This window comes from Myxine glutinosa, chromosome 6 (assembly GCF_964187855.1).
Source record: "Myxine glutinosa chromosome 6, kmMyxGlut1.1, whole genome shotgun sequence".
Lineage (NCBI taxonomy): Eukaryota > Metazoa > Chordata > Myxini > Myxiniformes > Myxinidae > Myxine > Myxine glutinosa.
In genome coordinates, this window is record NC_136266.1 from 130,194,469 (window position 1) to 130,219,665 (window position 25,197).

At 50.0% G+C, this 25,197-nt stretch overlaps 1 protein-coding gene across 1 annotated transcript in view; it reads left to right on the forward strand.

Annotated features, from left to right (window-relative positions):
• Nucleotides 1-25,197, forward strand: part of CFAP44 (cilia and flagella associated protein 44) — a 118,265-nt gene that overhangs the window by 31,797 nt on the left and 61,271 nt on the right. The window contains exons 2-10 of the mRNA XM_068103426.2: nt 6,295-6,457; nt 7,342-7,444; nt 7,651-7,867; nt 12,921-13,035; nt 13,808-13,972; nt 17,630-17,779; nt 17,912-17,959; nt 19,186-19,285; nt 19,390-19,484. Coding sequence (XP_067959527.2) covers nt 6,295-6,457; nt 7,342-7,444; nt 7,651-7,867; nt 12,921-13,035; nt 13,808-13,972; nt 17,630-17,779; nt 17,912-17,959; nt 19,186-19,285; nt 19,390-19,484 — 1,156 coding nt within the window. The remainder of the gene's footprint in view (nt 1-6,294; nt 6,458-7,341; nt 7,445-7,650; nt 7,868-12,920; nt 13,036-13,807; nt 13,973-17,629; nt 17,780-17,911; nt 17,960-19,185; nt 19,286-19,389; nt 19,485-25,197) is intronic.

The following is a 25,197-nucleotide window of genomic DNA, read 5'->3' on the forward strand; positions in this document are numbered from 1 at the left end:
GAAAGGCGAGAGCGGGCATGCCCGGACGCTCTGGGCGAGCCCTGGAAAGGCGATAGCGCGCATGCCCGGACGCTCTGGGCGAGCCCTGGAAAGGCGATAGCGGGCATGCCCGGACGCTCTGGGCGAGCCCTGGAAAGGCGATAGCGGGCATGCCCGGACGCTCTGGGCGAGCCCTGGAAAGGCGAGAGCGGGCATGCCCGGGAAAGACGAGACCGGGCGTGCCCGGGAGGTTCGGGCGTGCCCGGGAACAGTGAGTCCGGGCATGCCCGGGAGAGGCGCGGCTGGCCGTGTTCTGGCCGGTGCAAGGCGATTGTGTGCATCCAGCGGTAACCGCTACACACGCCCCTCCAGAATAGACCTGCACCAGCAGGGTCAATTTAAGGGGGGTCCGGATGACCCGGCCGAAGCGACCCCTGGAGGGTCGTGGGGAGGGGTCCGACGTGGTGGTGGGTGGTCGAGCGGGGGGAACTGTGGATGGGGGGCGGCCTCGCCGCGGAGGAAGGGCCAACCGTGGTGGTCGGTCGACGTCCATGTGCGCCGGTTTGAGGCGGTCCACAGAGATCCGGTCTGACCGGCCGCCAACGTCGATGACAAAGGACTTGTCGCCCCGTCGCAGGACCCGGAAGGGCCCGTCGTACGGCGGCCGGAGTGGCCCCCGGTGCGCGTCATGACGCACAAAGACGTACTCCGCCGTGCGAAGCGCCGGGTGGACGTAGGACTGAGGGCCACCGTGGCGGGACGTTGGCACGGGGGCAAATCGGCGGGCGGACTCCTGGAGGTCCGAGCGCTGGTGTGCGGCGGACCAGGGACTGGTAGCGTCGGGCACGAACTCGCCCGGGACGCGGAGCGGCTGGCCGTAGACGAGCTCGGCGGCGGACGCCCGGAGGTCCTCCTTGGGGGCCGTGCGGAGGCCCAAAAGGACCCACGGCAGCCGGTCTGTCCAACCGTCATCCTGAAGGCCGGCCATGAGTGCGGCCTTCATGGAGCGGTGAAACCGCTCGCACAACCCGTTGGCTTGGGGATGGTAGGCCGTGGTGCGGTGCAGCGTGACCCCCAACGAGCGGGCGACCGCGCCCCAAAGTTCGGACGTGAACTGTGGGCCGCGGTCGGACGAGATGTCCGCCGGTGCGCCGAAGCGCGCGACCCAGGTGGCGATGAACGCCTGCGCCACGTCGGCGGTGGTGGTGGAGGTGAGGGGCACGGCCTCCGGCCACCTGGTGGTCCTGTCCACCATGGTGAGCAGGTGGGTGAACCCCCGTGATGGGGGCAGGGGACCCATCAGGTCCACGTGGACGTGGTCGAAACGCCGTGCAGGCACGGTGAAAGGTGCCAGCGGGGCCTGGGTGTGGCGGTGGACCTTGGCCCGCTGGCAGGCCGTGCAGGCGTTGGCCCAGTCGCGGACGTTCCGTCGAAGGCCGTGCCAGACGAAACGCGCCGACACCAGCTTCTGAGAAGCTTTCCGGCCCGGGTGAGAAAGGCCGTGGATGGAGGCGAAGATGCGGCGCTGCCAGGAAATGGGCACGATGGGGCGAGGCTGGCCCTGGGAGACGTCGCAGAGCAGGACGGTGCCCGCGAAGGGGATGTCGGCCAGGCGGAGGCCCGTGTCCGCCGCCCGGAGGGCCTGCACCGAGGTGTCGGTGGTCTGGTCGGCCGCCATGAGCGCGAAGTCCACGCCGAGGTGGACCGTGTTCGCGCTGGCCCGAGAAAGACAGTCGGCCACAGCGTTGTCTTTGCCGGCGACGTGCCGGATGTCCGTGGTGAATTCCGACACGGCGGAGAGGTGGCGCTGCTGGCGGGCCGACCACGGCTCCGTGACTTTGGCCATTGCGTAGACCAACGGCTTGTGGTCGACGAAAGCCATGAACGGGCGGCCCTCCAGGAGGTGTCGGAAATGGCGAACGGCCAGGAATAGACCGAGCAGCTCGCGGTCAAACGTGCTGTATTTTAACTCGTTCGGCCGGAGCTGCCGGCTGAAAAAAGCGAGTGGCTGCCAAACCCCGTCCACCCATTGTTCATGGACGGCGCCCACCGCATAGTTGGAGGCGTCCGTCGTGAGGGCGATGGGCGCGTTGAGCACCGGGTGAGCCAGCAGCGTTGCGTCGGCGAGGGCCCGTTTTGCGCTCGCGAAGGCCGCGTCCATGGCCGCGGACCAAACGATGTCATGCTTGGCCGGCTTGCACCGGAGGGCCTCGTAAAGGGGCCGCATGAGCTGAGCAGCGCGTGGCACGAATCGGTGATAAAAATTCACCATGCCGAGGAACTCTTGTAGGGCCTTGATGGAACGGGGACGCGGGAACGTGGTGATGGCCTCGACCTTGGTCGGCAGCGGCACGGCCCCGGTCTTGGTGATGCGGTGGCCCAAAAAGTCAACGGTCGTTGTGCCGAAGTGGCATTTGGCCGGGTTGACAATTAAGCCGTGCTCGCTGAGGCGACCGAACAGTGTTCGGAGGTGGAGGAGGTGCTCGGCGCGGGACGTGCTGGCGACGAGGATGTCGTCCAGATAGACGAAAAGAAATGGCAGGTCGAGCAGCACGCCGTCCATTAAGCGCTGGAACGCCTGGGCCGCGTTCTTGAGGCCAAACGGCATCCTCAAAAATTCGAACAGGCCGAACGGCATGATGACGGCCGTCTTCGGGACGTCGGCCGCCCGGACCGGTACCTGGTGGTATCCCCGTATCAGGTCAATTTTGGAAAATATGACCCGTCCCGCCAAACGGGCGGAAAAGTCCTGGATGTGCGGGATCGGGTACCTGTCGGGGGTGGTAGCGTCGTTGAGGCGGCGGTAGTCGCCACACGGGCGCCATCCGCCCCCCGGCATTTGGCATGATGTGCAGTGGTGAGGCCCACACGCTATTGGAGCGCCGCACGATGCCGAGGTGCTCCAACGCGTCAAACTCGGCCTTTGCCACGGCGAGCTTGGCCGGGTCGAGGCGGCGGGCCCTGGCGTAGACCGGCGGGCACGTAGTGGGTATGTGGTGCTCGATCCCATGCCGCACTGCGACGGCCGAAAACGTCGGCCGTGTGAGGGCCGGGAATTCCGCGAGCAGGCGAGCGAACTCGTTCGCCGTCGGGAGGGCGCATGCCAGTTCGGTCGGCGCGGAGCTGCTCATCGTGCACGCCAGGGAGCTGAAGGTCTCGGCGTTGATAAGGCGACGACGTTTGACGTCGACCAGCAGCCCGTGCGCGCAGAGCGTAAGACTGAGGGCCACCGTGGCGGGACGTTGGCACGGGGGCAAATCGGCGGGCGGACTCCTGGAGGTCCGAGCGCTGCTGTGCGGCGGACCAGGGACTGGTAGCATCGGGCACGAACTCGCCCGAGGCGTACCGGGTGAGGCTGCCGAAGCAGAGGGCGCCCAGCAAAGCCATGGGGACGCAGGCGGTCACAAAGGTCCACTGAAAGCGCTGGCTGCCGAAGCAGAGGGTTACGTTGCGCGGGCCGAAAGTGCGTATGGCCGAGCCATTAGCAGCGACCAAAGAGGGGCCGCAAAGGGCGTCCCGCCTGTCCTGCTCGGAGGCGGGTATGATGCTCAGTTGGGCGCCAGTGTCACAAAGGAAACGCCGCCCGGACGCTTTGTCCCGAATAAAAAGCAAGTTGCCCGAGTGGCCGGCGCTCATGGCTGGGAATGAACACCGGCCCGGCCGTTTCCCGACTTGCCGAAAGTGCACGGGGGTCGGCACGTCCGAGCCTTGTGTCCGAACCTGGTGTGGTAATAACACCACGCCTGGTCAGGTGGAGGCCCCGGCCATCGTGTCGGAAGCGGTCGGTGCGGCATGGCGGCCGCCAGTTTCACCGGCAGTTCGGCCTCCAACCGCGCAGGGCGCTCGGGCGTCGTGGGCATCGCCTCGGACGGCGGCAGGCTCCAGGTAGCCGCGCCGATGTGTTGGCCCGCCGAGGAGATCTTATCGGCTTCCCTGGCGAGGGCGCTGGAATCGGTGATCGACGTGCCAGCCAGGGCGAGGCGTACCGGGTGAGGCAGCTGGCGAAGGAACAACTCACGGAACAGAAAATCCGGAGAGTGCTCACCGAGCAACAAGAGCATATAGTCCATGCGCTCGGACGGGCGCGTGTCGCCGAGCTCGGGCAGGTCAAGCAGGCGCCGTGCGCGTGCCGCCGGTGAGAGGGCGAAAGCGTTTAGGAGGAGCGTCTTCAGCGCGTCATACTTGTCGGCAGCCGGCGGGTGCTCGAGGAGGCTCAGGGCGCTGGCCGCGGTGGCGGAACCGAGCGCTGCCACGACGTGGTGGAAGCGGGTGTCATCCGCGGTGATGCCTCGCAGGGCGAACTGGGAGTCCGCCTGGGCGAACCAAACAGCCGCGTGAGCCTCCCAGAAGGTAGGCAGTTTAAGAGTCACTGCCGTGTCCATGTCGGTAGGTCACCAGTGAAGGAGCGGCGCTCCAACGCGAGTCGAAAGAATTGACGCGACCAAAGACGGAATTCGTCCGAGTTGCTTTATTGAAACAAAACAGCTCAGGTATTCTGACAAAAGCCCGTTTATCGGGCAGCAATATATATACACATTTATGTCGGGAAGTTTGCCCGGCAAAAGCTATACCGGGCATGCCCGGGTGTCAAGGGCGAGCCTTGGAAAGGCGAGTCTGGACCTGCCCGGGCGTGTTTGGCTGCGGCCTGGCAAGTCTAGGCTGGGCGTGCCCGGGCGCTCTGGACGAGCACTGGAAAGGCGAGAGCGGGCATGCCCGGACGCTCTGGGCGATCCCTGGAAAGGCGATAGCGGGCATGCCCGGACGCTCTGGGCGAGCCCTGGAAAGGCGATAGCGGGCATGCCCGGACGCTCTGGGCGAGCCCTGGAAAGGCGATAGCGGGCATGCCCGGACGCTCTGGGCGAGCCCTGGAAAGGCGAGAGCGGGCATGCCCGGGAAAGACGAGACCGGGCGTGCCCGGGAGGTTCGGGCGTGCCCGGGAACAGTGAGTCCGGGCATGCCCGGGAGAGGCGCGTCTGGCCGTGTTCTGGCCGGTGCAAGGCGATTGTGTGCATCCAGCGGTAACCGCTACACTATAATACTTTATTCTTTGAGCTAAAGTGTGTATAGCTTTGCCACAATTATGCAATTCAGCCATAAGACTAAAATGTGTGTATATATTGTTCTCCTGACAAGCCTGGTCATGACTTACCATGGTCATGTACTTTGGTTTTCAGGCTCTACATTTGTCAAAAGCTGATGCTTAAATCACAGGCTTGTGCACTTCCCGTTAAGGATTGTTGTCATTTGAAATTGAAGGAGATATTTCTCTGAAGTAAAAATATCAAGGAGAAAAAGACATAAAATGTCATAGCCCATGGGGTTTTTATAGCTCCACAGCTTTAAATGGAATTATACATACCATTATGTTGTCCAACAAATAGTTATACACATCAACAAAATGGTCACCACTCAGCGATCATCTACCAGAATAAAAATGAACAGCAATGGCCACCAGTCGGCCATTCTTTGATCAGACTGCAAAACAACATTAACTGAAATGGCTGGCAGTTAGCCATATTTGGTCGGAATACAAAACATCCTCTGCATATGCATACTCTCAAGTATTGTTTTTGTGCCAAGTTTGAACAAAATCGATACATGCATGTATGAGAAATGGTTGGGGACATGTTTAAGTAACAAAATGGCTGCTAGTCGGCCATCTTGGAACTTATCTCGAAAAATATGACGTGCATGTATAAGCCATCATTCATTATTTGTGTGCAAAGTTTGAAGAAGATCGGTAAATGCATGTCCGATACAAGTTTGAGGACATGTTCAATATCAGGATTTTACAACTAAAATGACCATTAGTCCACCAGTCAGTCATCCTTGATGAGATCACAAAATAAAGCGAGGTGCATCTGCATGTCATCATGCACTTTGCTTGTGCCAAGTTTAAACAAAATCGGACCATGCATGTTCAAGAAATTGTTAGGGACACATTTAAGTAAGAAAATGGCCGCCATTCGGCCATCTTGGATCCGTCTCGAAACAAAATGACGTGCAAATGTAGACCACCACTTGTTGTCTTTGTGCCAAGTTTGAACAAAATTGGTCCATACATGTCCGTGATATGATGGACATATGCATGCATGGACAGACAAGACACAACACATAAGCCCCCGTTTCAGACTAATCCCAACAGGGGCTGAAAAGGCCACACCTGCACCTACTCACTCGATAGGCGTACATCATCTGGACCTGGATGCACTCAATTAATCTTTGCTTTTGTTTCACACGAAGGCAAATAACGATGTTTCAGGGTGGGACAATGTGTTACATTTTACGAGTGTTCCTTGACCCCATCTGTCACAGTCACTCTTTTGGCTATGCCTGTGGTCGGCGCTGCAACTTGCAACTGCTTGACAAGCACACTCTCGCTTTCCTTGCTGGTGATGTTATTGTGTTCTTGGATCTAAGGCAAGGCCATCAGGAGTATCTGCCCAGCATTGGAGGGAAAGGTGTTGGTGCAATAGCAGTAAGTGTTATATCATAGGTGGAACATTACATTTTTTTTTCTTTTTGATTTGTGATTACCAGTGATGTCCCTTCAAATTATGATTTTTAAATATGTTTAAAATACCTATCCTCCAGCTGACATCGTATATTGGTCAATGGCCTCTCTGGCTTTACCCCCTCTCCTCCGGTGTTGCTCCCTCTGCTCTCTCAGCCCTCCAACTCTTCCTAGTCCCCCCAAGATGTAGACATTATTCCAGTACCCCTATCCAGGTTAAACTCCTAAAATCCAGACTTTCCCCCTGCTACAACTTTTTTGTTCCTCTCTTCTCACTGTTGTGGAACTGCCTTGCTGAGGCTGCTCCAGTGCTCCGTGTCCCACTCTTTCCCCCAGGGCTTCACTAGGTGGTGCACCACCATCGCTACTCGCGATTTATTTTACCCCCATTGACCCCAACCAACCCAACCCTCTTGCTTGCAGGTTGCTGTGATTCCTTCCCTCCTCTCCTCTTTCCATGAGTTTATTCCCTTGCTTATTATGTTCAACTGTTGCCCTGGTTGCCCCACTGTCCATTCGTACTGCCATCTTGCTCTCACATCGTTATTGTAAGTAGAAAAGCAAAAAAATAAATGTATAACAAGGCATATATGTACAATAAAAATATACTTGCGTATTTTGTTATGATTTATTGAAAAAATAAAAGTTCACTTTCCGTGGACTATTGGGAGCATCATATATTAATATGGGGTAGAAAAGGTTGCTTGGTTATGTTGAGCAATCAGAATTGCTCAAATACCTTTTTGCGATTTTTCTTCAATACCTTTCTGTCACTCATACCAAAGATACAACTTCCAAAAAGAGTGTAGATTACTATGAAGACATTTTGTCGCCCATCCTGTTGACAGGTCGATTCCAGCAGGAAGTATTTTGCGGTTGGCGAGAAAGGTCCAGATCCCGTCATTGTTATCTACGAAAACCAATCTCGCCGCCCCTACCGGATCTTGCGTGGTATGTCAATATGGCGTCCTCTCATTGGCACAACTCACGCATTCATTTATCATTTGCTTCTTCACTTAAACTTGCACAGAACAGCCAAACAATTTAAAATTGCGTTTACTTTTGGCTTTTCCTGTGTGCTGGCTACTTTTGATACAAAAATATTATTACCTCTTGCAATTTATTTCACTTTGGTCCCTGTAATGCGGTTCCATCAGGTGGAACGAGGTGTGGTTATTCCACACTGGCATTTTCACCGAGAGGGTCCCAACTGGTTAGCGTGGGTGATGAACCAGACTTCACGCTGACCCTATGGGAATGGCGCACCGAACGAGTAGTTCTGCGTACCACAGCCTTTTCACAGAGTGTCTTTCGGGTGGCCTTTTCATCGGATGACGAGGGAACATTCATAACGTCTGGTTCAAACCACATCAGGTAGTACTGTTACAGATTATGTTGCTTTTGCAATTCCTAAGTAAAATATTATTGAGCAGGATAGATGGGAAGAAATTATTTTGTACTGTTTGATCTCAGGTACGATTGTAGCTAAATAGTGGATGTTGAATTGGCAACCCAGATTTATTGGGTTCATAATCCAGATGCATACCTGCATTATGACTGATATTAATAGCGGTTGGCTTAGCGGTTAGGGTGCCGGCTTGGGATCCTAGGATCCTGGGTACGAATCCCGGTCGATCGCTGAATTAACGCCAGGGGGGTTGACTCAGTCATCCTTCCGAGGTCGGCAAATTGAGCACCAGTTCACTGATAATTCCCTGTGTGTCGCAAAAGGCGACGAACAGGGTTGGCGGCAGGAAGGGCATCCGGCCGTAAAACATTGCTTCAAAAAGGGGACCACTGTGCCCGAAAAAGGCCAACCACGCTTTCCTGGGGAAAATGGCCTCCAATGGCGGTTCAAGTAAATTATCATGGATGTCTTTCTAATTGTCCAATAAAACCTCAGAAGGTTTACTAATGACTAAGGAGATGGTCATAAAACTTTCCACCTATATTCTGGTCAATGGCACCACACCAGCACACATTTTGTTGCTGACCGTTAACGACCTTGGGACTAGAGTTGGCCATCAAAACGCCTCTTAACTTCGGAGTTATCAGATAGGCCTGTTTAGCATTGAAATCTGAACTGATGGTTCATAGTGTTGGAAATTCCGGTTCAAAATAAACCCCCATTAACCCTACCTAACTCAACCCTCTTCTTGTGGGTTAGTTTCCTCCGCTCCTCTCTCTGCTCTTTTTCTGTTCTTTCATTCACTCCCTTGCTTGTGTCCAACTGTGGCCCTGTTGCCCCACTGTCAGTATGTTGCCTTTTTCCTCTCCATAATCTCGCTTTTTCTCCATAATCCTCAATCTTGTAAAGAATTTTTTTTTTAATTCCTGTATACTACACCGGACTTCCGGTTCCTCGGGCGAGTGAGGCGTGCTTCGAGCTCTCCACGGCATCGAAGTTTGAATGTTTTCCCATTCTTGTCTTTGTCAAATTTCCACTGGTTATTTTGCTGTGTACGTGTTATTGTGTGTTTCTAGTTGGTGTTGGTTTGTGGTTTGTGCAAACTTGTGTGTAATTAATCGTTTTCTGGATCGTACCTCGTGCGCGGCCTGGTGACTTGGGGCTTCCCTCCCCCCGTCGGTGTTTTGTCGGTTTGGGTTATTTCCTTCGCTGTATTGCTTGTTTCTTTTATTTTGTTTTCTCCCCCTCACCTCACCTCCCTAGACAAGGAATTCTATATTGATTCTTTCTCTCCTCCCGGACACGTGCTTGTTCGCTCTCCTTCTCATCTCGACTTGTGCCCCACCCCCTGTATCTCGTTTTTCTTCCACCTCTGCTCCTTCTTTCTCAAATCCACGTTCTCGCTTGGAGACTTTTCCCGGATTGTTTTTCATGGTTTTCATGGTTCTGTTTGGATATTGTTGGAATATGTTTAAACCGCAGCCGTGATGCTAACGCCGCCCCCCCCCCCCCCCCAGAATTTCCATGTTTTAAACGTTTCCCAGTGTGTACCCTGGTCAGAATAGGTACACCGTATCCCTGCGTGTCGTAAGAGACGACTAAGAGGGTTGGCGTCAGGAAGGGCATCCGGCCATAAAAACATTGCCTCAAAAAAGAGAACCATGACAATTACAAGTACATATGGGCAGGGTGCAGCCCGAAGTGGAGATCGGTTTCTGAGGTTTGGGACATGGAATGTAGGGACAATGACAGGGAGATCAGGAGAAGTGGTGGAAGTATTGGTCAGAAGAAGAGTGGACATATGTTGTGTGCAAGAGATGAGATGGAAGGGAAGTGTTGTGAGAATGGTGAAGGGTAGGCAGGGACAGAAATACAAGTTTGTGTGGCAAGGGTGCCCGGAGGGCGTGAATGGTGTTGGTGTCCTGTTTTCTGAGGAGTTTGTAGACAGTGTGGTGAGTGTGGTGAGTGTGACGAGAGTGAGTGATAGGTTGATGATGGTGAAAATGATGATTGGAAAGCTCTTGGTGAACGTCATCTCGGGATATGCTCCGCAGGTTGGTCGAAGCGATGAAGAGAAGGACAAGTTCTGGTGTGCGATAGAGAAGCTGATGGAAAACGTGAAAGATGAGGAAGTTGTTGTGGTGGGAGGAGACCTGAATGGACATGTGGGAAGGAGTATGGATGGTTTTGAGGGAGTTCATGGGGGTTACGGATATGGTGTGAGAAATGGAGAAGGTGAAAGGATTTTGGAGTTTGCTGATGGAGCTGATTTGTTGATTTGTAATACTCAGTTCCAGAAAGAGGATAATAAGCTTGTTACATACACGTCAGGTGGGTCGACGACAACCGTTGACTACCTGATGGTGCGTAGGCGAGATAGGGGGCACCTCCGGGACACAAAGGTGATCCCGGGGGAGGAGGCTGTTTCACAGCACCACTTGGTTGTCTGCGACATAAGGGTGAAAGGTGCGAGGAGAGCTCGGTGGGTGAAGTACCAACCGAGAATGAAGGTGTGGAGGTTGAAAGAGGTGACAGTAAGGGAGGCATTAAAAGAGAGGCTGAGTAGGGTAGAGGATGATGTGGTTGAGCTTGAAAGTGGTTGGATGTCAATGAAAGCTAGTCTGTCGGGAGCCGTTGGTGAGGTATGTGGATGGACAAAAGGACCACCGAGGCACTCGGAAACATGGTGGTGGGATGATGAAGTTGGAAAGAGGATTGACGAGAAGAGGAAGAAGTTCAAGGAGTGGCAGAAGGCGAAGGGTACGGGAGCAGAAACAGCAGAGCATGAAAGTTATAAGGCAGCCAGGAAGGCTGCAAAGAAAGAGGTAGCAAAGGCGCAGGAGGCATGTAGGAAAATGTTTGGAGAACGCTTGGATTTGGAAGAGGGTCAGAAAGCAGTATTCAGGATTGCAAAGCACATAGCGAAAGAGAGGTGTGATGTGATGGGGGTGAGTTGCTTGAAGGATGAAGTGGGACAAATCGTTGTCGACCCAGATGGAATTAAAGGAAGATGGAAAAGATATATGGAAATGCTGTTGAATACAGAGAATGAATGGGATGGCAACATAGAGAGTAACCCAGTTTTAGGACCGGCAGAGAAGATAACTGAGATGGAAGTTGAGGAAGCGATAAAAGCAATGAAGAGTGCAAAAGCGGGAGGGCCGACGGGAGTTGTGGGAGATATGTTGAAGGCAGCAGGAAGTTGGGGTGTGAAGAGAATGACAGAGATCTGTAATCTGGTGGTGAAAGAAGGCCGCATTCCAGTGGATTGGGAACTGAGTACCCTCGTCCCTCTACACAAGGGGAAAGGTGACCCTCTGGAGTGTGGCTCGTACCGAGCGATAAAGTTATTGGAGCATGGAATGAAGGTATTGGAAAGGGTGTTGGAGAGGAGGATAAGGAAGAAAGTGAAGATCGACGAAATGCAGTTTGGATTTATGCCAGGAAGAGGAACGACAGATGCGCTTTTCATTGTGAGGCAGTTGCAGGAGAAGTACATGGAGAAGAGGAAGAAGTTGTTTTTTGGGTTTGTTGATCTGGAGAAAGCATTCGTTAGGGTTCCACGCAAAGTATTGACATGGGCATTGAGGAAGTTAGGAGTGGAGGAATGGTTGATCAGAGTAGTGATGGCAATGTACAAAAGAGCGCGCACAGCTGTGAGGACGAAGGACGGGAACAGTGATGAGTTTGAGGTGAAGGTGGGAGTGCATCAGGGGTCGGTACTAAGTCCACTACTATTTGTAGCTGTGATGGACGTGCTGGCTCAGAACGTAAAGGAGGGTTTACCGTGGGAGTTGTTGTATGCAGATGATCTGGTGTTGATTGCGGAAAGTATGGATGGACTGAAGGAAAAGCTGAACAAGTGGAAGGAATGTATGGAGACAAAAGCTCTGAAGGTGAATATCGGAAAGACAAAGGTGATGGCAAGTGGTAAAGCATGTGGTGAGGTGGAAAGAACTGGGAAGTGGCCGTGTGCTGTGTGCAGGAAGGGTGTCGGAGTGAACTCCATTCAATGTACAATGTGCGCTGAGTGGGTTCATCAAAAATGTAGTGGTCTGAGAGGGTCATTTACCAGTGTGGCAGCTACATTCAAATGTAAGGTGTGCACAGAGGGAGCTGCAGATGGATGAAATGTTGAGTTGGATCTTGGAGGCGGCGTGAAGCTGGAAGGTGTGAAAACATTTTGCTACCTCGGAGACATGCTGAATGGAGAAGGTGGATCAGACTCGGCAACGGTTGCTCGAGTGAGATGTGCATGGAAGAAGTTTCGGGAACTGAGTGGCGTGCTGATGAGGAGGAGAGTGTCGCTGAAGCTGAAGGGAAAGGTGTATGCTGCATGTGTGAGAAGTGTTATGATTTATGGGAGCGAGCCATGGGTAATGAACGTAGAGCAGCAACGAAGGCTGGAAAGGGTGGAAATGCGAATGGTTCGATGGATGTGCGGAGTATCGTTGAGAGAGAGGAAGACAAATGATGAATTGGTGAGCGCTTCAGAGAGAGGAAGACAAATGATGAGAAGACAAATGATGAAATCCTTTCAACCCATATATCAACAAATAAGTATGGTTATCAATTTTCAGCGAAAAAAGTTTCCGAACTTTATTCAGTTTGTATCCCTATTCACCTTGCTGTCCCTATTCAACCCATTTTACGGTACTGCATATAAAGAGGCTGTGTTTTACGGTACTGCATATTTACGGTACTTGCCAAAATTGCCCAAACCATTGAAAGAAAAACATTCCCTATTCAGTTCCTTGGATATCCCCTAAGACCAGGGTCTTGAGTAGCTATTTGATTGCACCATATCCCTATTTAAGATCACCATAAATGATTGCACCATTTATTATCAAAATCACAATGAACAATCCTCTTCTGCTATGTGGATGTTGTGTCTACATTAGGTTGTGTGTGTATGTGTGTGTGTGTATTTTGGTATTATCTCGAAACGATGATGAATGAGCATGTTTTTCATCAGGCCCTGGTATTCATTTCATGCACAATTTTTCTGTGTACCTTCAGGTTCTGGTCCGTTGCACAAACCTTTACAGGCCTGAAGCTGCAGAGTTCGCTGGGTCGTTTTGGCCACTTGCCACTGTCAGACATCGAGGCTTTCATTCAACTGCCCAATGGCAAGGTTCGACTTCTGTAGAAATACAACACCTATAATTTTAAAAAAGAACACCTTTTTATTCTGAGTGGTCAGATCAACAGCTGTCGATGATCTTTTGTCATCCATCTCAAGCATACTTTGGACGGTTCTATTTGAATACATAAAATAATCAATTTTCCACTTGACTTGCATTCCTGAGAAAAGTATCTTAAATTTTTAACGGAAACAAAATCTAATTTCAAAACATTAACCCATTTATTACATGTGATTATCATGGAATTTTTCACTTTGCTTTCTTAAATATAAAAATAATTGCACCATAGAGCCTCAAATGTCATTTTAGTGAAATTCTCAATAATTTTGATGAGCCTTGTCCACAATTCTACTGAAACACACATGACGTTAGTTATTTCTTTGTGAATCCACGATTGGCTATGAAATGTAAATTTTACATTACATATGTATTGCGGACAATTGTGGCCAAGACATTGCTGCCTTTATAAAAATTACCAATAAATTTACTGATATTGTACCTGCTGCTTAATGTGCATTTGCCCCGACAATCCTACATGAAGATGAAAAGGAAAATATTGATATTAATCACACCTCGTGATTTTTTAAATTTGATTTGTTTCACTTTAGGAGAATGTCCACATCGACAATGTTCTGATTGATTGATCCTTATTGCTGGTCCACAGCAGCAATTCCACTAACATGTTGGTTGCCTGCATTTGGATTCTTGGAAACGTTTGAGACATCTTCAGGTGCCAATGATTAATTTGCCTGTTCTCTTAAGGTGGTGTCAGGGTCAGAGTGGGGCAACTTGCTTGTGTGGGACGGTGGACTCATCAAGATGGAGATTCGCCAGAAGGAAGGACATCCCTGCCATAGTGGGTCCATATCTCAGTTGTCTGTAGATGCGGGAGAGATCCTTTCAGTGGGGGAAGATGGTGCCATTAGGGTAAGTAAAAGACATTCATAAAAACCAAACAGAGATTGTCATCCATTGTGTTACAAAATTCACTCTTCCACTATTTTCCCCACTCCTCTATTCACATGTTTATCCTCAATACTCACTCACTAACAATACGTGACTTTCAAAATGATATAATCCACCCCAGAATGTTCGGTGCGCATGTGCAGAAACCAGGTAGAAACAGCAGTGTCCAGGGCACCATAAAGTTATCGTGTGTGCATGATAATAATTGTTACCTAAAAATTGCTCAAGAGCTTCGAAAATAAGCCAAAGATACTTGGAAAAGTACCTGATATAAGGTGTGTGCTTCTGCACAATGAAAGACCTGGAGAACTTTCTCAGATTACCAAACATACAGGTGCATGTGCTGCAAACTCTCGACCTTGTGGGTTGGTGCAAGGTCTGAGTGGATGTACGTGTGCTACACAAGCTCCTCGCCAGTTTCCCGGCCCTCACGCGGCCCACCTTCTCAGCGGTGGCCGTCAAACACGGGGTGGAGCACCATATCCCCACGGTCGGGCCGCCGATCTACGCCCGGGCATGCCGCCTCGACCCCACGAAGCTCGCCGTGGCGAAAGTGGAGTTCGCCACGCTGGAACGGCTGGGTATCGTACGGCGCTCCAACAGCGCTTGGGCCTCTCCTCTGCACATTGTGCTGAAGCCCGGCGGCGGATGGCGGCCGTGCGGTTAGTACCGCCGGCTCAATGATGCCACCACCCCCGACCGCTACCCGGTCCCGCATATCCAAGACTTTTCCGCCTGGTTGGCAAACACGACCGTGTTCTCCAAGGTGGACCTCATCCGGGGCTACCACCAGGTCCCCGTACAACCGGACGATGTCCCAAAGACAGCCGTCATCACCCCTTTCGGCCTCTTTGAGTTCCTGCGGATGCCTTTTGGGTTGAAGAATGCGGCCCAAGCGTTCAAGCAGCTCATGGACAGCTTCTTGCGCGACTTACCTTTCATCTATGTCTACCTGGACGACATCCTAGTTGTGAGCGCGTCCCGGGAGGAGCACCTGCTCCACCTCCGCACGCCTTTCGAACGCCTGGGCCAGCATGGCCTGATCATCAACCCCGCAAAGTGCCGTTTCGGCGTCGCCGCCATCGACCTCTTGGGGCACCGCATCACCAGGCACGGGGCCGTCCCTTTACCGGCCAAGGTGGAGGCCGTCAAGAGTTTTCCGCGCCCCCGCACGATCAAGGGGCTCCAGGAATTCCTGGGCATGGTCAATTTTTACCACCGCTTCGTGCCCTGCGTCGCCCAGCTCCTCCGTCCTCTGCACGAGGCCCTCCGGGGAAAGCCGGGCAAAGGTGACATCGCCTGGTCGGAGCCGATGGCCGCGGCGTTTGCGGGCGCAAAGCTGGCCTTGGCCAACGCCACCATGCTGGCGCACCCGGCGCCCGATGCACCGATCGCCCTCACCACCGACGCGTCGGACTACGCGGTGGGTGCGGTGCACGAGCAGTGGGTGCGTGGTGCTTGGCAGCCCCTGGCATTTTTTAGCTGGCAGCTTCGCCCGCACGAACGCCGCTACAGCACCTTCGACCGCGAGCTGCTCGGGCTCCACCTGGCGGTCTGACACTTCCGCCATCTGCTCGAGGGCCGCCCGTTCACGGCTTTCGTTGAACACAAGCCCCTTGTGTTCGTGATGGCCAAGGTCGCCGAGCCATGGTCGGCCCGGCAGCAACGTCACCTCTCCGCCGTGTCCGAGTACACGACGGACATCCGTCACGTCGCGGGTAAAGACAACCCGGTGGCGGATTGCCTTTCCCGGTCCGTCGCGCACGCGGTCCACCTCGGGATCGACTATGCCCGGATGGCGGAGGACCAGACCGCCGACCCCGGTGTCCAGGCCTTGCGGACCACCATCACGGGCCTCCTCATCACCGAGGTGCCATTCGACATCGCGGGCGCGGCCCTCCTGTGCGACGTCTCCCTCGGCCGGCCTCGCCCCATCGTGCCTGCTGGCTGGCAGCGCCCGGTTTTCGACGCCATCCACGGCCTGTCTCACCCGGGCATGAAGGCCTCCCAGAAGCTCGTTGCGGCGACGTTCGTCTGGCATGGCCTCAGGAGGACTTCCGCGACTGGGCCAGGACGTGCCTCGCGTGCCAGCGCGCAAAGGTCCACTGCCACACCCAGGCCCCGTTGGCCCCATTTACGGTGCCCGAGCGTCGGTTCGACCACATCTACGTCGACTTGGTGGGACCTCTGCCCCCCTTGCGGGGGTTCACCCACCTCCTCACCATGGTGGACCGCACCACACGGTGGCCGGAGGCCGTGCCATTGGCGCGACGTCTGCGGCTGATGTGGCGCAAGCCTTCATCACCACTTGGGTTGCCCGGTTCGGTGCCCCCTCGGACATCTCGTCCGACCGTGGCCCCCAGTTCACCTCGGAGCTCTGGGGCGCGGTGGTGCAAGGGTTCGGCGTCAAACTGCACCGCACCACAGCCTACCACCCCCAGGCCAACGGCCCGTGCGAGCGCTTTCATCGCTCGATGAAGGCCGCGCTCCGGGCCAGCCTCCGCGATGGCAGCTGGGCCGACAGGCTCCCCTGGGTCCTGCTGGGCCTCAGGACGGCACCCACGGACGACCTGCTTGCATCCTCGGCGGAGCTGGTCTTCGGACAACCGCTGCGGGTGCCGGGCGAATTTATCCCCGACTCCACGGCTCCTTGGTCCGCGGCGCAACAGCGCTCCACCCTGCAGGAGACCGCCCGGAGGTTCGCCCCGGTGCCAACGGCACACCACGGTTGCCCGTCCTCCCACATCGCCCCGGAGCTTCGCACGACGGAGTACGTTTTCGTCCGGCATGACGCCCACCGGGCACCGCTACGGCCCCCGTACGACGGGCCCTTCCGCGTGCTGAAGACCGGGGACAAACATTTCACCGTGGACATCGGCGGTGCCCCGGATCGTATCTCCGTGGACCGCCTCAAGCCGGCCCACCTCGATCTGGACCACCCCCCGCAAGCAGCTCTGCCTCCGCGTCGAGGCTGCCCCCCGGCGGTCAGACCCCCGGCACCCCCCAGCCCGCTACCCCCCAGCCATGCACGCATCGCCAGGGGGCGTTTCGGCCGGGTCATCCGGCTTCCCCGCAAGCTCACCCTTCAGGTGCGCGGGAATTCTGGGGGGGCGCGTGTGGCAGGCACAAGGGTCAATAATTCCGCGCACCAGTGGGTGGCGCGAGCGTCCAGGCGGGGAACTGAAATACATGCCCTGCCTTTCGGCCGATCGGCCACGCCCGGGGGCAAGGCGTGGCCTCGGGACATATATGCAGGCTCTAAGCTCGAGCCCGCGCAGTGCTGATATGCGAGCTTGTAATAAAGACTCTTGTTTGTATCCACGCGTTGTGGCCTACCTCTCTGGCAATCGAGTCATGTGTGCACAGCACCACAATACATTATGCATTTCAGAAAACCAGGAAAATAGTCTTCAAAAATAATAATTAATTTCACTGACAATGATGGACAGCTTCAATTCAGTCTTGATTTTATCAGTATCAGAGTTTATTTTCAGCACTATGAAAGAGATATGTATTGACTAATGACTAATGAAGTTGCTGATCATTGAGTTCCTGTCAGATTTCCATGTTAAGCTGCAGTCCATATGCTTCTCCCTCTTACGATGTTTCAACAATAAGGTGTGGTCGATTGAAGAGCTGGAATCTGCAGAGGTGGTGGAGGAGTCAGGTTCTTATGAATTAGAGCCCATGAATGAGTTGGTCCTGGGCAAAGGTATCATACTCTACTCAATGAAGTGTGAGCATGATTCGCACTTATGGTATGCCCAGGTGAGAAAATGATGTATTCATTAACACAACTTATAGATGCGTTGTCACAAAAGCCACTCGTCGTGCCTGCATTGTTTGCTTAGCTGCACTTGAACCTTCATTTCCTGACAACAATGTGTATCCCTCATGCAGGATGCAGCAGGTGGGATTTGGAAACTGGATTTGTCATTTTCCAATAGGGTAGGTGAATGGTTTCCTGGATTGTGAGATGTACATCATCATACTAAAATACGCAATTTTGTGTCTGTCTGCTGATATTTTGACCGCGATACATTCCGTCGTTACTTATCCAATCTCAACCAAACTTGACAGGATGACTAAGTGTTACATAATGAGGGTCGTAGCGCATTCATTGCCCCCATCCCCAAGGGGGTTTTCTCCCCCGAGCGGGTTTTCCCCGCCATTACCGTCAATGGGGTTGTGTGTTGAGGTGTATATCAACGTTATATTAGCTTTATCGTGGCGTTTTTCCAAGGCCGCTTCGAATAACAAAACTAATGATAATAGCATAATATTAATGTTGTTACAAAACAATATTAATACAAATAATATCCCACCTCCCCAAGGCTTTTTCCTCCTTGAACAAATGTCGAGTCAACGTTTATAAATACCTTATCATGGCGTTTTCGTGTGAGCAAGGGCCTCTACCGGAAGTAAAAATATTATAAACCACAAACACACATGGTTCGCTTTTTAAACAGTCGCTAATGCTATTTATAACACTAAATTAAGAAATTTAGAGGAATCCCGACATCCGTGAAGTAAGTTTTACTCTCAGAACTGAGCGAAGATCGACAATACTCTATATACCCCACAGGGTTGGGTTAATAACATTGCGCTTTCTGCCGCTACCGTGGCGTTTTTCATTGTGAACTTTTGAAACTCACTCCAGCTGTTTAACATGAAACTGAAAGAGAGGAAGACCGTTGTGTGCTCATTTACCAAGCAGCTAGCTAGCGCTTGCCAAGCCAGCCATTCCTTAACGGTTTTGAATGGAGTCCTTGCTCGAATGCTTAAACCACTTGGGGATCGCTCTACAAAAGACTTGGTAAATGAACACACCCAATGTTTTTGAGACCCCACTATAGATCGTCTGCCATCTATATACCCCAAATAGGAATGACGCTTCTTGCCACTCCCATAGTGAGTGGGTGTACGAGTATTAATAAATATATTTTGCTCTCTGGACAGTTATTAGCATTTAGCTGAACAGTAATGCTGATATTGCTCATAAAACAGTACCTCATACTTATGCCCCACAACAACATCAACATCTCATCCAAACATTTCAACCACACAAATGTGACAAGTGATTTTGTATTTATAGTCTCCATATAAATAGCACCTGATGACCTGAAACTTTTACCTTTATCATATGAACCATTGTAATGTTCTTTTTTCTTCAGTCCCAGGACCCAGAGTGCATTTTCTCTTTCCATGCCGGTGCGATTACAGGCCTTGATATTTCTCCACATGCCGACCTCATGGCTACTACTTCAACAGACTGTGAGTGATGCAGCATAGCGTATCAGCACATATCACTGCAACCTTTTGTTTAAAGCTCAACATTAAAAGCTTAATGCGATGTCGATGTCCGTTGGCTTTTCCAGGTTCGGTAAGGGTGTTTGACATTCCAGGAAAAAAAGAGTTGCACAGGTCACGATTCAAGCAAAGTGGAACAGTGCTCACATGGACGCCCATCAAGGTCACGATGAAATGTTTAAACTTCTCCTATCTACGATCGTTTTATTATTTTAAAATAAAGTTTTATTCCTCAATTTTTGAGGTTTTCAGTACTTTTGTCTTATTTTATGTCTGAATGCCAAACTGCAAATCTTAAAGGGAAACTAAGCTGAAATTTCTCAAATTGAAAATTTCTATACATTATGATAGATAGGATTTTTCATTTTACATCTTTGTATAAACAATTCACCATTAGGCATAGAGTTGTCGTAGTTTCCACAGGGCCGCCAAGTCCTACGCTTGTGGCTCCATGATGCTGTGAAATGTTGTAATGGTTTTGATCAGATCTTGTAATTCTCAATTTTGGAAATTTGAGTTTTGCGTCACTAACTTTCATCAAAAAATGCCATTCAGAACACAGAACAGACAGTTTCATAATTTGTTTTTTGATCAAAGTAGTCGTTGCAAAATAGCAGTTCAGTACCATACCCAATCACATTGGATACCCAATGTTTTTATTACTTTATATATTTTTAGCACAGGAAATCAAGATTCATGAAAGAGCAGAACGACAAGGAACACCGAATCCACAGATAAAATGTGGCAAGGGAAAATTAGTGGGATGATAACAAACAAATAAAAGTTGGATGGAAATTGCAGAAGGTGGAGAACAGTCTAAGCAGGCATTGTAAAGCTCAGTAGTAAAAATGGAAGAGGTGGTGGTAGGCAGCAGACTTGAAGTCACGTCGGGAATAGCTCAAGACAACAGATTCAGGAAGACTTCCACATAGTCAGGGCACTTAGGGATATTTTGGTTCAAATTCTTCCAAAAGCATCAAATTTGGCGCAGATGTTGCCCATGCCATACTCTTTCGATTTTTGACGGGCGCCAAGGGCGGTATGATCCGGGGACCATACCGGTCCATCCCGCCATGTCACCTGACCTATGACGTCATAATTAGGATATGCATCCAATCACACGGCGTACTATAAGTGGTCAAAGTTCAAAATGAATCGATCGAAAAATGAAGGCAGGGATCCATTTTTAAGGTTTTCATAAAATCCAATATGGCCGCCAGGTCACATGACCTATGACGTCATATTTATGACATGTATACAATCATGTATACATGAACCCGGATCATGATCGCACAAAAATTAAACACAAGGATATGGCATACAGTTCATAAAACATCAAAATCCGTACCTTTGTAATTAGACTGATGAACTGCATATGCCTGAAAATTAGGAAATAGACATGTAAATATTTCCTCTAATTGTCAAAAATAAGGTCAGAGTTCGATTACCCAACCCAGAAACATAAAATGGTGAACCTCGCGTAAATCTTGACAAAAAACTCAAAAACCGACATGTTTGACTCAAAAATGACCTTTAAGATGACCTTGAGGGTTGACGTTGACCTCGAATCATCAAAATAACATCATAATTGGATTCCTCGACCTCGAAAACCCCTGAAAAGTGGTATCATACATGATTCCAACCCTTTTGGTTATTTAACTGATTTTCCTCTAATCCGGGTGGCGGCCATTTAGTATTTCGCCAATATGGGGCCCCCGGGGGGGGGGGGGGCGCCCGTCTTGACGCCCGTCAAAAATCGAAAGAGTATGGCATGGGCAACACCTGGGCCAAATTTGGTGCTTTTGGAAGAATTTGAACCAAACGGCCCCAAAATATCCCTAAGGGCCCTGACTAACAGGCGAGAGCAGAGGAGTATGAAATAATGGAGGTCATCTTTGAGGTTAGATTTGGGAAGGGTAACATGCAGAACATACACGACCTGAAGTGGGAGAGGTGGGGCAAGGGTAAGAAGGCAGGAGCAAGATCGGAATGAGGCTAGTTATAAAAACTTTAAAATGCAGACCATGAGACTCAGCTACTTGATGTGAGATTCCAATGACACAGAGGGCCTTAGATTCCAGTAGATCAAGGGGGGAAAGATGGGAAGCAGCAGTAATAGTCTGCAGTGGGGAGCCAGGTTTCATGAAACTTTGGATGAAGGCTGTTTACATCGCAATTACAAAAGGATGGCAGAGGAAGGACAACTTTGAAGAAAACAAAGCCGATTACACCTTTTACCTCTGCTATTTTACGAGCATGGCATGCATACGGCAAAAAGAAAATGCAGCATCCTGGATGGGATTGGATAATCATAGCATGAGGTCCAGCAGGATGATTGACTAACCTGCTTTCTGTCTTCACATTTTGTGATTGTCGAAGGTGCTTTATTTCTTTTTATTTACTTACTTCTTTCTTCATTTAATTACTAACTTTTTATATCCATAAAAGATCAATAAACAACCACAAGAAGATGTCATGCATAACACGATACTTGCAAAATCCACCCCTTCCAAAAATAAAAAGTTGCCATGGATACATCAAATTGTCCATTTCATTAAGATGAAAATTGACGATCTTAATCAATCTTCGGGTCAATCAGATGAAAATTGATGATTTTTCAGATGAAAATTCATATTAGAAGTTTGACCTTTTGACCTCAAAAATAGTTGGTTTCCCAATTCAGTGATGCACTATGTAATTGCTGTTTAATTTTCAAGTCAATCAGATGAAAATTGATGATTTTGCAAGTTTGACCTTGAGTTGACCTTTGACCCGTGACCTCAAAATCAATAGGCTTCTTCCTTATGACTAACTCTACCATCTGGTGAGGTTTCGTGAAGATCTTTTTAAAACTGTGACCTGTAGGCGACTGAAAGTCAGACAAACAAACAGATAGACCGAATAACGCACAAGACCAACCAACATACTTGAAAAATCTTCGATTTTGCAAGTAATAAAGAAATCAGACCATTGAACTCATGGGTTTTGTCAACATTTGGCAGCTTACTGCAGATGTAGTCGGCCCAAGTCTTCATGGAACCAGAAGCATGCGGATACTCAAGTAATATGAAACCACTGCGTGCTATTCGTACGAAGTGGAGTTAGGTAATGAGGCATACTTGCTTTACTTAGTGTTCCCTAGTTTTTAACAACTGAAATAACAAAAAAAATTGATGTGATGCAACAATAATTAGGTTTACTCTCCATGAAATGGAGAGAAACCTATTATTACTGCTAGAGTTTTTCTTCTTATTATTATTATTCTTCCACCCTATTTTGCACCTCCGAAAACTTCATAATTAAGTTTCTCAGCAACCGCTGGTCGGATTGACAGGAAATTTTCATCAAATGATCGGCTAGGCTCGTAGAATTTTTTAATGCTAATGATGACGTCATAGGTCACGTGGTATGGGCGCCATCTTGTAAAACACCTTCAACTTTGCCCCTCTGTATCTCCGAAACAGCTCAATGGAAAAATTTGAGGAATGGCTCATTCTAAAGAACTCTGCAATGGGAACAAAAAACATGTGTATTGAGTATATCAAAAATGCTAACGTTAAGAGGTTAGAATTCGTCAAACACAGTTTTTCTCCCCCGAAAATGAGATTTTTTCCCCAGATGCTTAGTTAAAAAAAACTCAGAATGCGAAAATTTTCGAAGTCATACGTCACATGGTTCGGCCGCCATCTTGTTTTCCGTGAAAAAACACAAAAAACCCTTTTTCTCCGCAACGGCTGAACGGATCGAGCCCAAACTTGGCATGCATATTCGGATACCCAAGACGAACAAAAAAGGCAGCGAGCACGACGTCATCCGACACGTGGTTTCAGAGTTATGACGTTTTAAAATTTCAAACTAGAAATGGAATCACCTCCATAATTTGTGGGGATATCGAGTGGAAACTTTACACAAATGTTCCACATGGGGGGATGTTTCATCGTTACTTGAGACGTTTTGATAAGTCACATGGTTTGGCCGCAATAAATAATGGAAGTTAAATATTCAAAAGCTTGTAACTCTTGAACCACTGCATGGATCGACTTGAATTTTTAATGCAATGTAGCTCTCATCGGGTGGAACAAGTGTGCAAAATTTCAAGATGATTGGATGTGCGGTCGCGAAGCTAAAGTCTTTACTGTTGAAAGAAGAAGAAACACACCATTTTGTCCTCCCAGGCCACGACATCATCCGACATCAGTGCGATTGCCATTTTCAGTTTTAATTTCCTTTAAAAAACATTTTCTCTGCAATAATAGGGCCGATTGAGATAAAATTTTCACCATAGGAGGGACTCGGTCTGTAGAATATTTTAATGGTAATTATGACGTCGCAGGTCACGTGGTTCGGCCGCCATCGTGTTTTTCGTGAAAACACGAAAATCCATTTTTCTCTGCAACGGCTGAACAGATCGAGGCCAAACTTTGCAAGCAGAATCGCATACCCATGACGAACAAAAGAGTCAGCGAGCACGACATCATCCGACACATGGTTTCAGAGTTATGACGTTTTTAAGCATGAACCTTTAAAACCTAGCTCCTCCCTCATTTTTGATCCAATCGAGGAGAAAATTCACAGATCTGTTCAGCATGTCAGTCTACTAAAATGTCATTTTAGAATTTGCGATAGGTCACGTGGTTTGGCAGATATCGTTAATTAAACGAAAATATTTTTAAAAAATGGATATCTCTTGAATCGCTTTATTGATCGACGTGAAACTTCATACTGTAGTAGAAGTCATGAAGAGTAACAAGTTTGCGAAATTTCAAGATGATTGGATGTACGGTCGCGAAGCTATGTCTTTATTGTTGAAAGAAGAAGAAACACAGGATTTTGTCTTTCCAGAACATGCTCACGATAACGCGATCTCCCGCGGTCATTTGAACTTCAAAAAAAATTATAATTGCAGATTTGTCAATAGATGAGGCATATTAACAAACGAATGAAACAGATTTGCTCAAATTCTGACTATTTTTAACTCGATCGTATTTCACTGAAAGTAAGCCCATCAAGGCGCGTACGTAATACACGAAAATACAGTGGGCCATTTGCGCATGTGCAAACATCCATCCACATATTACGTAAGGTGCTGTGCGAGAAGGAAATGGCTGTCATGGTCGCAATCGGTCTTCAAATTTGCGCAAATAAATGCCCTACACGATGCCGTTTATTTCGTCAAAATCCATCCAGCCGATCTGAAGTTATATGAAGAAATGCATTTACGTCGTGACGTCATCACGCGATTTTCGAATGCAGACGTCTTTTCGGAAATTAAATAAAGATGGAAATCGAAATGAATCATGTCCGCGATCTGCGCATGCGCGGTTTTCTCAGCCGCTTTTCAGTGGCATCGCAGTGCAACCCATCTGCGCATGCGCCAGCTATTGAAAATTGGGTCGCCACGGCAAAATCCAAGATGGCCGCCACCATGTATGTCTGAACCTTGCAACCTGCATATCTTGAAAAATAAGCAAAGTAGCAACTTCTAATTTGGTGTGTGGGTGTATCTAGACACAAGGAAGAACGCTATCGAAAATTGGGTCGCCACGTCAAAATCCAAGATGGCCGCCACCATATATATGTCTGACCTTGCAACCTGCATATCTTGAAAAATAAGCGAAGTAGCAACTTCTAATTTGGTGTGTGGGTGTATCTAGGCACAAGGAAGAACGCTATCGAAAATTGGGTCGCCACGTCAAAATCCAAGATGGCCGCCACCATATATATGTCTGACCTTGCAACCTGCATATCTTGAAAAATAAGCGTGTGTGTGTGTGTAGGGGGGATGTGTGTGTGTGTGGGGGTGGAGGGATGTGTGTGTGTGTGTGTGTGTGTAGGTGGGGGGTGGGGTTGGTTGTGTGTGTGTGTGTGTGTTTGGG